Source organism: Podarcis erhardii, assembly GCF_964252035.2.
Source record: "Podarcis erhardii genome assembly, chromosome: 14".
NCBI classification, from domain to species: domain Eukaryota; kingdom Metazoa; phylum Chordata; class Lepidosauria; order Squamata; family Lacertidae; genus Podarcis; species Podarcis erhardii.
In genome coordinates this window covers 9,785,807-9,798,096 of record NC_138503.1, presented here as the reverse complement: position 1 = coordinate 9,798,096, position 12,290 = coordinate 9,785,807, and the positions used below count along the sequence as shown (strand labels likewise).

At 45.3% G+C, this 12,290-nt stretch overlaps 1 protein-coding gene across 2 annotated transcripts in view; it reads right to left on the bottom strand.

Annotated features, from left to right (window-relative positions):
• Positions 1–4,263: 4,263 nt before the first annotated feature.
• Positions 4,264–12,290, bottom strand: part of LOXL1 (lysyl oxidase like 1) — a 36,061-nt gene continuing 28,034 nt past the window's right edge. Inside the window, exons 4-7 of one of the 2 annotated variants that reach the window (XM_081838982.1) lie at positions 10,113–10,269; positions 8,320–8,415; positions 7,551–7,708; positions 4,264–4,488 (exon numbers count right to left, since the gene is read on the bottom strand). In XM_081838982.1, coding sequence (XP_081695108.1) covers positions 7,589–7,708; positions 8,320–8,415; positions 10,113–10,269 — 373 coding nt within the window. In that variant the 3' untranslated portion in view covers positions 4,264–4,488; positions 7,551–7,588. The remainder of the gene's footprint in view (positions 4,489–7,550; positions 7,709–8,319; positions 8,416–10,112; positions 10,270–12,290) is intronic. The other variant, XM_081838981.1, reaches the window with a different exon arrangement.

The window sequence follows — 12,290 nt, the reverse complement described above, 5'->3', positions numbered from 1 at the left end:
CCTGCACTTCATTTATTTATTAATATATTTTTATTAAAGATTTCTCCGTTCGCAAAAATACGTGCATTGTCTCTTTTTTCGAGTTCTGTTTTTTACAGATCAGTTTCATTCCTTGCGAGACATTAGTGTTGTGTGCAATATTAGGTTGGGAAGAAAAGAGGGGGGATAGTGATTGGGGTGGGGTGGTTATGCTTCTATTCTTCTGCTTAGTGTATGTGTGGGGTTTTGTGTCAGCGTCACTTGTATTGGTTCTCTTACAGTTCGCTTGTTGTATTTCCTTGGTGGTGGCCTAGGGTGTGGTGGGTTGTCTTTGGTTGGCCACAATGAGATTTGTTTTTGTGTGTGAGTGGGGTGCATGCGTGTGTTTGGATTGATTCGTATGCTGTTGGCAGATTCTTGTTGTTGACCTGTTGGGCTATGTATGTGATAAAGGGGAGCCATACTGGGGTAAAGGAGTCTTCTTCTATTTGTCTCTGTGTCAGTTTATTGGTTAGCTTTTCTAGTAAGGCTGTTTCCCATGCTATTTGATACCATTGGTCCATGCTTACTCCTGACAGGTCTCTCCAGTGTCTGGCTATAAGGCTTCTGGCTGCTGAGAGTAGGTGGGTTATGAGCTCTTTATAATGTGAGTGGGCATTATTATCTTGGAAGATGTTTAGTAGGACCAGTTCTAGGTTGACTTCTAATACTTGCTTGGTTATTTTGCATATTTCTTGTATGATTGATGTCCAGAAGAGTTGGGTTTTTGGACATTCCCACCACATGTGGAGGTATGTGCCTGTGGAGGTGCAGCCTCTCCAGCATTTTGGTGTTGTTCCTGGGTGTATCAGCGCTAGTTTCCATGGTGTTAAGTACCATCTGTAAGTGAGTTTCAGGGTGAGTTATTTTCTTTTAGCTGAGATGGATTTAAAGGGAAGTTTAGACCACATTCTATTCCATTGGGTGGGGTTAATCTCATAGCCTATGTAATCCTCCCATTGTTTTTTGATTACGTCGAGGGGGGTTGTGGGATTTTGGAGCAGTATTTTGTGATGCCTGTGTTGGGTATAAGGTTTATAAGCAATGTTGTCAGTGTTATTAACAACATTATTGGTTTGTTGGAGTGGGGATATGGGTATTAGCACACTCTGGCGCCACCATTGTGCTGGTTGTGTGTCAGATTTTAGCCTGTTTGTTGATTTGTTTTATTGAGGTTGGGGGTATTGTTTTAGTTGGTATGGGTTTCTTTCTTCCTTTGTTTTCCTTTTACCTGCTTATTTTGTTTTTTGCCTTTGTGTGCTGAAGGAGGAGATGTTGGTGGGGTGTGTGTCTATTTTTCTATGTGTGGTTCTTTTTGTGCTATGGGTAGAGTCCTTGGAATGGGGGGCTGAGTGTGTGTGTTGTGTGTTTTTGGGGTGGTTGGGGTTGGGGGAGTATGATTTGGTGTCGTCTGGGTTGGTATTGGGGTGGGGATGGGAGTGGGGGACTTCTGTGGAGGATGAGGTGGGGGGGGGAAATGGTGGTGTTGGCAATATTAATGGCATGAGAGGAGAGGAAAAAGGGAGGGGGGGGGTCACCAGTCCATCGGTTTGAGGTGATTTCAGGATGCTTCATTCATATGTGGTTGTTGTTTCAGGGTTTTCAATCTATGGTATGTTATTTTAGCTGAGGTTGGTTTGCCGTCCTGTGTTGTGTGTTCGGCGGGACAGTTCTGTGAGTGGTCCTTGACTGTACTGCTTTGCGCTGCGTGTCGTTTCTGCAATTTCTTCTTCCTCTTGACTGTTGTACAGTCGCTTGCTGTTGTTTTGTCATGGCTGACAATTGGTGGGTCTGTTGGTTGCCATTCTGGCGGAGAATCGAGTCTGAGGTTCTCCAGTAGTTGCAGGGCTTCAGGTATGTTGGTGGCCGTGTACTGTGTTGTGTTGGTGGTTACAATGAGGTGAAAGGAGAAGCCCCATCAGTACTTGATTCCTGCTTGTTGAAGATGTTGGATACATGGGCATAGGTTTTTCCTCTGGTTTAGGCTCTCTTGTGATTACCTGCTCTTCATTGCAGTTGTAATTTGAGAGAGGGTTACAGTTAAAACAAATGCATATTCATAGCACAGTTATTAAAGAGCAAGGCAGATCACTTACAACCAGTCATAGAAAATAAGCAGACATGGATAGAGCTGCCCTGTTCATTTCTGACTTTAATGAATTGGACCCAACTAAGTTCTACTCAGTCCTGAAATGAATGCATCTAAGTTAGCCATGTCCTTTAATTATACTGGTTCTACTCGGACTGTAAGAAGCCTGTCCCCCCCCCCAAGTGTCCATTTATGTTTAAACTGTTTTGTTTGTATTGTTTACCAGGTTGCTAACTGTCCTAAAAACCAGCTGGTATGCAAAAACAAAGCCAGCAAACAAACAAATGTGTTTCCTGATGACTTGCAGATGCCTTTTCAGTTGGCTGAAAAAGCTTAACATTGATTAATCAGTTATTAAAGGTTAGAACCTTAAAGAAACAAACGAACAGCAGGTTGAACAATGCCTGCAATTAGACCACCTTCTGTTGATACAAGAGATGTCACTTTAGAGTTAGAGTGTTACGATGTGTTACAAATGCATCAGGTTTCCTTCAGACAGTCAATGCTGTTATGAGTCTGGATGAAACCCCAGATTCCCTACCAAACTTGGGACCCTATATCTGTGAGGGCAAAGCTTGCCAAACCTGTTCCTTTGTCAAGCGTGGCTGGTTAAGTTCCACGATTCAGCATAAGCAAAGAATTTGCTCTGGGTTCTAGCTGTGACATAAAACCAGAGCCGGAGTTGTGTGTGAGTGAGTTGGAAGGAGGCCGGAAGCTAGAGACACAGAGACATATTTGCTCTATTCTGGGCTTTGGGGCTCCCCTGGAAACCTCATACAGATGCAAGATCTGTTGGGGTGTTAATACTCCTATGCTCAGGTTGTATATGCAGTCAAACCTCGGTTGTCGAACGTAATCCGTTCTGGAAGCCTGTTCAACTTCTGAAATGTTCAACAATTGAGGCGTGGCTTTGATTGGTTGCAAGAGCTTCCTGCAGTCAAGCGGAAGCTGCGTCAGATGTTCGGCTTCCGAAAAATGTTCGAAAATCGGAGCATTTACTTCCGGGTTTTCGGCGTTTCGGTGAAACATTCCAAAACGGAGCTGTTCGGGAACCGAGGTTTGACTGCATGTGGAAATAAAACCATGTATCCTAAAGACACCACATGAAGGAGAGACTCCATTTTATGTGAAGCAAGATGACTGTGCTGTAGAATCCACTGTGAACACTGCTAAGTTGAATCGAGTGTTGGAGTGATGGCCTGGGAATCAGATTCAGAGGCTGAACCAGAGGAATCCCAGCCTGCACAGGAGTCCCCGCCTCCAGGACCAGCTGAGCCGGGGCTGGGGCTTGAACCTGAAGGGCCCTCACCTGTGCCAGATCCTCAGGAGCAGACACCAGCAGAATCTGCTCTGGCTCCGGAGGTGATGGAGGACCCATTGCCTGCAGCTGCTTCACTCTCAGCCCCGTCAGGGGAAGGTGAGGTTGCCTCTGGGTCCGGTAACCCTCCAGTCTCTCCTGAGCTGCAGAGGCTCAGGGCAGAGAGGCGGAGGGAACTAAGTTCTCACAGGAGGAGTGCTCGCCTCCAGGCCAAGAGAGGCGAGTTACCTGTGGACCGGGGCTGCCCTATGCCTCAGGGCAGATAAAAGCCAGTCAGCCCAGTCCCAGGTTGCAGGAGCAACATTGTTGGTAACCTGTTCCTGCCGGCACCCTATCCTGCTCTTCTGCCAGAATTCCTGACCACACCCGATTCCTTGCCTTGGACCCCGCTTCAGCCTTGACAGACAACCTCCATACCACACCCTCGACCTTGGACTGGACACGGACCACGCCGCACGGTAACCCCCCGGGACCAGCACAGTTGGAGTGCTTCTTCTCTGCTTGAAAGAGAGCAAAGCTACAGTAGAAGATAAAGGGCCCATGAATTTACAGGGGCCCACACTGCCCAGGTCCAACATGATTGCTACTTATGGTGGCTGCTTGTAGTTTTGCTTGCTTACCATGGCAGGATTGTTCAGTTTTGTTGTTTATTGGACCTATTTATATAATTTTGCAATTTTCATATACCATTTCCCCCCTGTTTATCTTATTGCTTTGTTCCCTGCTCTGGGATAGAAGATATTCAATGAAGAGCGGACTATTGTGTCCCATTCACACGTATCACATGCCCCCCTCACTCCAAATGACTGATGACCTTTGCGCAAAACAGACACAGAGATTAAAGACAAAAGTATTTATAAAAGTATTTAAAGTGACAACTCTTTAAATTGTGTTCTCAAAACGAAGCAGTCGAACGGTTGTCCTCTCACGCAGATGCTGGTGGCAGTCAAGCCGTTTCCTCTGGGTGTGCTACCAGCTTGAGAGATGTTTGGATTTTGCAGGGTCTGGGGACAGGGGAAGAGTGAGGCCTCTACCATTCTACCACCCTGGTTGGAATCAAGACCTGTAAAAGGAAGAGCGAGGGAGAAAGGTCTAAGGCTACGGACAGCAACTGTACATCAGTTTTGTACTGGCAACTTCCTTGATGTTTGTTGTGCTCATTGTCAGGTGTCAGAGTCAAACCCCCATGATAGGTTGCCAGGAACAAATAATAATAATAATAATAATAATAATAATAATAATAATAATAATAATTTATCTATACCCCGCCCATCTGGCTTACCAATGCAGCCTCTTGGAGTAATGACAGTGCTCCGAGTGAGTCTCCACCCCCCCTCTCTCTTCCATTATGCATCATCACCACGGCTGCTGAGATGTGCCCTCTGCCTCTGAACTCTCTGCTCTCCTACTTTAAATGCCTGCTGGGTTCTGGGGGAGGTGGGGGTCTGGAATGCTTTCTAAAGACACTGTGTCCATCAGCTGTCCCCCCTCTGGTGCTTCTTCCTCCTCCTCTCCCATCATTTCCCAGCTTTCCCCCTCATCTACCTCTGAGCTGTGACCTCCCTCAAACCCCTACTGTAATTCTGAACTGTCTTCTTCTTCTCTGGAAGGGTCAGGCTGGGGAGGGGGTCTCCACCATTCCTCCTCTGCCCAGTCCCTGACACTCACACACTTTTAAACTATATTCCTATGGTATGGAGATTAAGTGGGGTCTTGCATGAGTGGAATGGTGAGGTTTTTTTATGTTGTGCAACAGAGGAATCCAACACAAAAGTTGTGCTAGCAGGAAGCTGCTGCTATTGTGCCACAAAGCTACCAGCAACCTGCATGCGCATCCCCTTGCGCATTAATGTTCCACTGGAGCAAATCATTTGGTCAGTGGGACAAAGTAGACCTCTAAGTGACTTTAACTCAGAACTACATTGCTTACAACCCACTGGGGAGTTGATACAATTGGCAGCAGTTCAGCAGAGGGCGCATGGCTGAAGCAAAAACGGTTGAATATAGTGTCGCGCAGGTGTGTGTGTAAGCCAGTGGATGCTCCCATCTGTGCATGCCTTCGTCACACCCTCTTGATTACAGTCTAAGGCAGCCTTTCTCAACCTGTGGGTCCCCAGATGTTGTTGAACTACAACTCCCATCACCCCTAGCTAGCAAGGCCAGAGCTCAGGGATGATGGGAGTTGTAGTCCAACAACATCTGGGGACCCACAGGTTGAGAACCGCTGGTCTAAGGCATGGCGTGCCACCCCTCCCAATGCTATGTTGGATTTAAATTCTTAAAGCAGCTTAGCTTCAACAGGAGAAGTCAGTGTTCCAAATGAGCCCAAGAAAGGTCCAGTTTTGAATACTCTGCCAGTTTGAGATGGTCTGCAGCAGGGTTTAGTATGGATCAACTCCCATTCATCTTCCTTCCTTAACATTTGGGGAGCCAGAATTGGCACCCCTGCAAATCCAGGATTGTGGCTGCTCAGGGAACTCTGCTCTGAGCACCACCATATCCCCAGGTCCAATCCCAATCCACCACAGGCGTCTTCCTGCTTTTCCATTCAAAACCCAAGTTGGAGCAAAACACTGGAAATGCACTTTTTATGAGAATTCAAAGCTAGGAATGCATTTTTATGTGTTTTTTAAAAATAAAAAAGAGCAGCAACACAACTACATAATTTTAGGGGAAAACACTCCCTTCCTCTTCCTTTCCCCTCTCAGTTCCTTTGTCAAAATCAACAAGCATTGCAGTGCAGTTCTGGGAAGGCTCCTGTTTATACTGGCGGTCCAGCGAATGTGGTTAGGAGCATGAAAAGGCTTTAGAAGCATGAAAAAGCTGACTCTGGTCAGCCTCAGGAACCAAAACATGCAGAAAGGATGGGCTGGGCAGAAGAGGCCAAAGGAAAGATGGGAGCTGCAGCTAGTGGTCATGAGTGAAATGATCGAAGGTGGGGACTTTGATTGCCACTAGCTCCTCTTGTTCTAAGCATCTGCAGGGACATAGTGACTTGGGCCCTATTTGAGCCATACATTCTAAAAAGTATTGTGCCACTTTATGCAGCCATGGCTTCCTCCAGAGAATCCTAGGGACCGTAGTTTGTCAAGAGTGCTGAGACACCTCCCCACTGTTCCCCTCACAGAGCTACAATTCTCAGATTGATTTAACTGTCAGTCCCTCTTCCCAGGGAACTCTGTGAGAGCTGTTCTGACAGTGGAAGAGACCTGCTTTGGGAGGTGCTTAAGAAGAGGCTGGGTGGCCATCTGCTAGGCATGCTGCCATTCAGGGATGAGGATGCTGTGGACCAGTGGCGTAGTGTGGGTGGGACCACAGGGGCGGTTGCCCTGGGCGCAAAATTCTTAGGGGTGCAAAATGTCAAAAGTAAAGTAAAGTAAAGTAAAGTAAAGTAAAGTAAAGTAAAGTAAAGTAAAGTAAAGTAAAGTAAAGTAAAGTAAAGTAAAGTAAAGTAAAGTAAAACAGTAATAACAAATTAAAAATAGTGTGTCCTCATCTTCACACAAAAAATCTCCCAATGTTTGCACAGGTAGACTGAGAAGCAGATTTGGGCAGCGTCTGGTTGCTACGGCACCTTTCGCATGGGCTTTGGAAAGATGCCTGCTCCCGACCAATCCCCTGTCCTGCTCTCCGCCCTGCTCGATGCTCATGGGATGCTGTGGTTGTCACTCAGATAGGTCGCCACACTTCTGCCCCTTCATTGCAGCCTATTGGCGGGCAGTGCCTTGCCCCAGGCACTGACAACCCACGCTACACCACTGCTGTGGACCTCCAGATGATATTGGACTTTTGTACTGAAGCAGGCGGTTGGGCTAGATGACCTACAAGATCCCCTCTAGTCTCTAAACAGTGGGTCCCAGTTATCTAAGTACTATCCCCCCTGTTTTTCCAAAGCCAAGTCATGGACTCTCTACTTTTGAAAAATTTGATATCTCTATGGTAGTTTTTGTTATGTGAATGGTGCCACAGACCCCCTGTGTGGGTTACATGGACCCCTAGTTGGGAACCGCTGCTCTAAAATTCTAGGATTGCTCAGTCAGTTGACACTGGACTCCTAATCTCAGGGTCGTGGGTTCAAGTCACGGGCAAAGGATTCCTGCATTGCTGGGGGTTGGATTAGATTACCCTTGCGGTCCCTTCCAGCTCTATGATTCTCAGAACTCTTACTGTGAGATTTTGCAGTTTGTAGTGGCGACATAGCGCCCGGTGTAGTGAACGTTGCATCTCACCACATTGTTGGTGAAGTCCGACTCCATCACAATATATTTGGGGTTCACCTGAACCTGCGGCAACAAAGCAGAAAGAACAAGTCAGACTGCAGGATGAAGAATGTATTGTATATTGTGTATTGTATAGCCATCATTCATTTGAATAGTCAAATCCCTTAGAAATGTTATTTTATCTGGCAGCATCTATAAACAGGAAGACCTTCTGATTTTCTTTTTCCCCCCTGTCTCTGCCTCTTACATAGCTCTGCTTTATACCCAATTTATAATGTAATAATTGTATCCATTTTATTCGCTCCTGCTTCCCCCCTTTTGGCTTAATTATCAAAAGCTCCTCATGCCTATCTTATATTATTTTGTTCTTGGTTTTCTTTTCTTTGTGTGTATTGTCTGTTTTCGTTGCTCAATAAAACTCTAAAAAAGAAACTTAAAAATGTTCAAATTTCCTCCCAATCTGTGAAATTTTCTCTCCTTAAGAATGGAAACTGATAGATGGCAAATCTGGAGATAAGTGTTTTGGCTATGAAACATCCAAAATGCCAGCGAAAAAGCAGAATCGATTCCACGAATATTACTGGCACAGTAGAACACAGAAATTGCTTTTCATTTTATGACCAGTTCAGTTTTGTCCTGACAGATTTAGAAATTCAATGAAGAGGACGACTTACCTTTAGGATATAATTCCCAGGCTGAACATCTGTGATATCAATCCACTGGCAGTCGATGTCAGCATTGTAAGTGTCATAACAACCAGGGCTCAGACCCTAACACAGAAAACACAACTTTAATTTGGCGCCAAACACAAAGCCAGAGTGGTACATCCTCTGGTTATCTCCTGATTGGACTACTGCCATGCGTTCTATGTGGGGCTACCTTTGAAGGAGACTCGGAAACTGCAACTAATCCAGAATATGGCAGCTAGACTGGTGACTGGGGGTGGCCGCCGAGACCATATAACATCAGTCCTGAAGGATCTTCACTGGCTCCCAGTACATTTCCGAGCACAATTCAAAGTGTTGGTGCTGACCTTTAAAGCCCTCAACGGCCTCGGCCCAGGATACCTGAAGGAACATCTTCACCCCTATTGTTCAGCCTGGACAATGAAATCCAGCTCTGAGGGCCTTCTGGTGGTTCCCTCACTGCGAGAAGCAAAGCTACAGGGAACCAGGCAAAGAGCCTTCTTGGTAGTGGGGCCTGCCCTGTGGAACGCCCTCCTGTCAGATGTCAAGGAAATAAACAACTATCTGACTTTTAGAAAACATTTGAAGTCAGCTCTCATTAGGGAAGTTTTTAATGTTTGATATTTTATTGCATTATTATTATTATTATTATTATTATTATTATTATTAAGCCCAAACAGGGATGGGGTCCACCTAGGACCTACCCAGGTTGATCCCTGCTGAAAGCAAGACTGGCATCCATCAATCAACAGATTGACAATGATTGCCAGTCCTGTTTCCTTTGCCTGTGGGGTTTAACTTTGAACTGCGCACGCAAAGGAAGTGTTTTGCTCGACGTGTCTTTTGCCTGTGTGGTTTGAAAAACCAGTTTGCAAAGGCAAACGCTCTACCTGATGCCATGGTAATGTCAGGCAACAGACAAATGGATGGCATCACTCTTCCATCCCGGTGGCCTTTGGTGGATGGAAATATCAGGAATCAGCCTCCTGGCAGCATCTTGTTCCCCATCCCTGGTCTTCACTTAACTGGCAGTGGCTGGCCAGGTTTTTATTCAGGTTTTCCCCCTCAGACCTACCTGAGAAACTGCCAGGAGTTGAACCGTGGACTTTCCAACATGTCTGCTTTAGTCTTAAGCATGAGGCCTTGGGCATCGCTACTTGCATGCCTGTGACCAATAGTTCAGTAATATCCAAGGCAACACAATGACCAAATACAATGATACGATATCAATATACACTGCTCCATAGAAATTGTTGTTATACTTTCCATTCAACATATAGATGGGTTTATGAAGCATTTCTGTATCCTTATGCTGTGCTGAAGAAGAATTCCACGAAACAGTGGGTATATCCGGAATCACTGTTCACAACATCTGTTTGCAAACTACTTCGGCAGCGTTGGACGCCATGAACAAAGCTTTACAGCCTGTTTTCCCCAGATAAGAATCTGATGCATTTCTTCTTTCAGAGACTTGCATAGTCTTCAAAGACTTTCAGAGACTTATAAGACTTATGTTTATTTGGTTTTATGTTTTCAAGAGAATCCATTAAGAGTGCATAATTTGTGACTTTCAGAGATTCATAAGTTTTCTGTTTATGTGATTTCATATATTTCATATTATATAAAGAGTGTCTGTTGATATCGTATCATTGTATTTGGTCATTGTGTTGCTTTGGATATTACTGACTATTGTTTGCAACACAGGGGTTAAATTATTTCGCGAGCAACAGCTGGCAGAGGACCTGTCCCGAGGCAGAGGACCTCCCTCTCCCAGTCCTCACCTGGGTGTGCGATGTGCAGGCATAGCGCTTTAAGTTCCCGAAGTCACAGGTTGTGTCTTCCAGGCAAAAGCTTGCTTTGTGGCCCTCGGCCACTTTCTTGCCCGTGGCCGCATCTAGCAGGTCATAGTGGCTGAATTCATCCATGCTGTGGTAATGCCTGAGGATGGCAGCAGGAGGATAGACACACAGATCTGCACAGTGCTGGATTTACGTATAGAATCATAGAATCATAGAATCATAGAGTTGGAAGAGACCACAAGGGCCATTGAGTCCAACCCCCTGCCAAGCAGGAAACACCATCAGAGCACTCCTGATAAACTAAACAAGCTATAGCTTAGGGCCCCACTCTCTTGGGCCCCCCCAAAAAAATTTAAAGGAAAACCCCACTGGATGTACATTTCCAAAATATAAGATAAAAAACAAATAAAACCTACATACAGCAACAGTGTTTTGTTTTGTGTAGGCTCCTATGATGTAAGTAATGGGCCCTGCCTGCTAGCCTCCTCCCTGAAATATCACTGGTTTGTCAACAAGTTGTTGACAAAGGACAGCTGGACATATAAAGGGTCCCATTACCTTCAGTAGCTTAGGGCCTCAACAAACCTAAATCCAGCCCTCGATCTGCAGCAGGAGTGCATGGGGTGAGCCTGGCACAGACATAACCCGGTTGTTGTTTTTTTGCAAATAGGGATGTACTTGGAGCATCCAGATTCTAAAAATGGTGTCAAAAACCTTTGGCCAACAATTGCCGCTGAACTATAACTTCCATCACCCTCAGGAGGTCGAAAGTTTCCCCACACCTGCTCTAATGCTAGAGATCATTATACGAGCCACCTCTTCATGTTACTGTTCTGCATTAGAAAGGTAAAGGGACCCCTGACCATTAGGTCCAGTCGTGACCAACTCTGGGGTTGTGGCGCTCATCTCGCTTTATTGGCCGAGGGAGCCGGCGTACAGCTTCCGGGTCATGTGGCCAGCATGACTAAGCTGCTTCTGGCAAACCAGAGCAGTGCACGGAACCGCCATTTACCTTCCCTCCAAAGCGGTACTTATTTATCTACTTGCACTTTGATGTGCTTTCGAACTGCTAGGTTGGCAGGAGCAGGGACTGAGCAATGGGAGCTCACCCCGTCGCGGGGATTTGAACCGCTGACCTTCTGATTGGCAAGCCCTAGGCTCTGTGGTTTAACCCACAGCGCCACCTGCGTCCCAGGTGTTCTATATTACCGAAGCCCTAAGAACAGGCCTGGCATAAGTACCGGCCACTCTCTAATAGGGATGTTAAAGAATCCCAGTGAAAATGGGAAAGGAAGTGGAAATTGCTCCAGTTTACAAGTTTGCTGCTGGTCCAGAACATAAATCACCTAAGGGAATGCGATCTGTATTCATTCACGTTGTGTTGTTTTTAAGTCCACAAACAATACAGGCTTCTTTTATTTCCATATTTTGGTGTTCCCTTTACACAGAAATTAATGCATTTTATGTAAATAGTCATGTAAGTTATTTAACTTGGGTACCGTATGTTAAATAGTGGACAGGGAGATGGAAAACAGTTTTTGGCAGAAGCTGAATTGCAGTGAAATGGAAACAGCGTTGATTGTGACGAATATAGGTAGGGGCGAAATTTGCTGCCTTGTTACATCCCTATTATTGGGCAGCTGTGCTGAGCTGTCATGTGTGCAAGCTGTCTTGGGTGGCCACTAATAAATCACCAAAGGGGAAAACCTACATGCAAATTTGGGAACAATGGCTGTAATTTTAATAGAATTGCAATATACAGTATTTCTCCCCATAGTGGGAGAAATCCTTTAACTGGAATTGGAGCAGACAGCATTTCAAACAGAGGACACTTTCAAACGGAGGACTTTCCTCTGACACCTCTTCAAATTGTTGTTGTTGTTGTTGTTGTTGTTGTTGTTATTATCCTCATCCTCATTGTTCCATCAATGTACATAGTTTTTCACAAAATTAAAAATGAATGAATAAGTAATAAAAATATTCTACCCCAAAGAGCACACAATCTAAAACAACAAATAATCGATGCAGTGAAAATCAAAAGTTTAAAATGTACAATTCACAAGCCATTACATCAGGGCTAATAAAACTAGCTATTCAGACCCACGGCCTCAGGGGGAAAAAATGTTTTCAAGAGAGTTTTAAACACCAGGAAGAACTTTC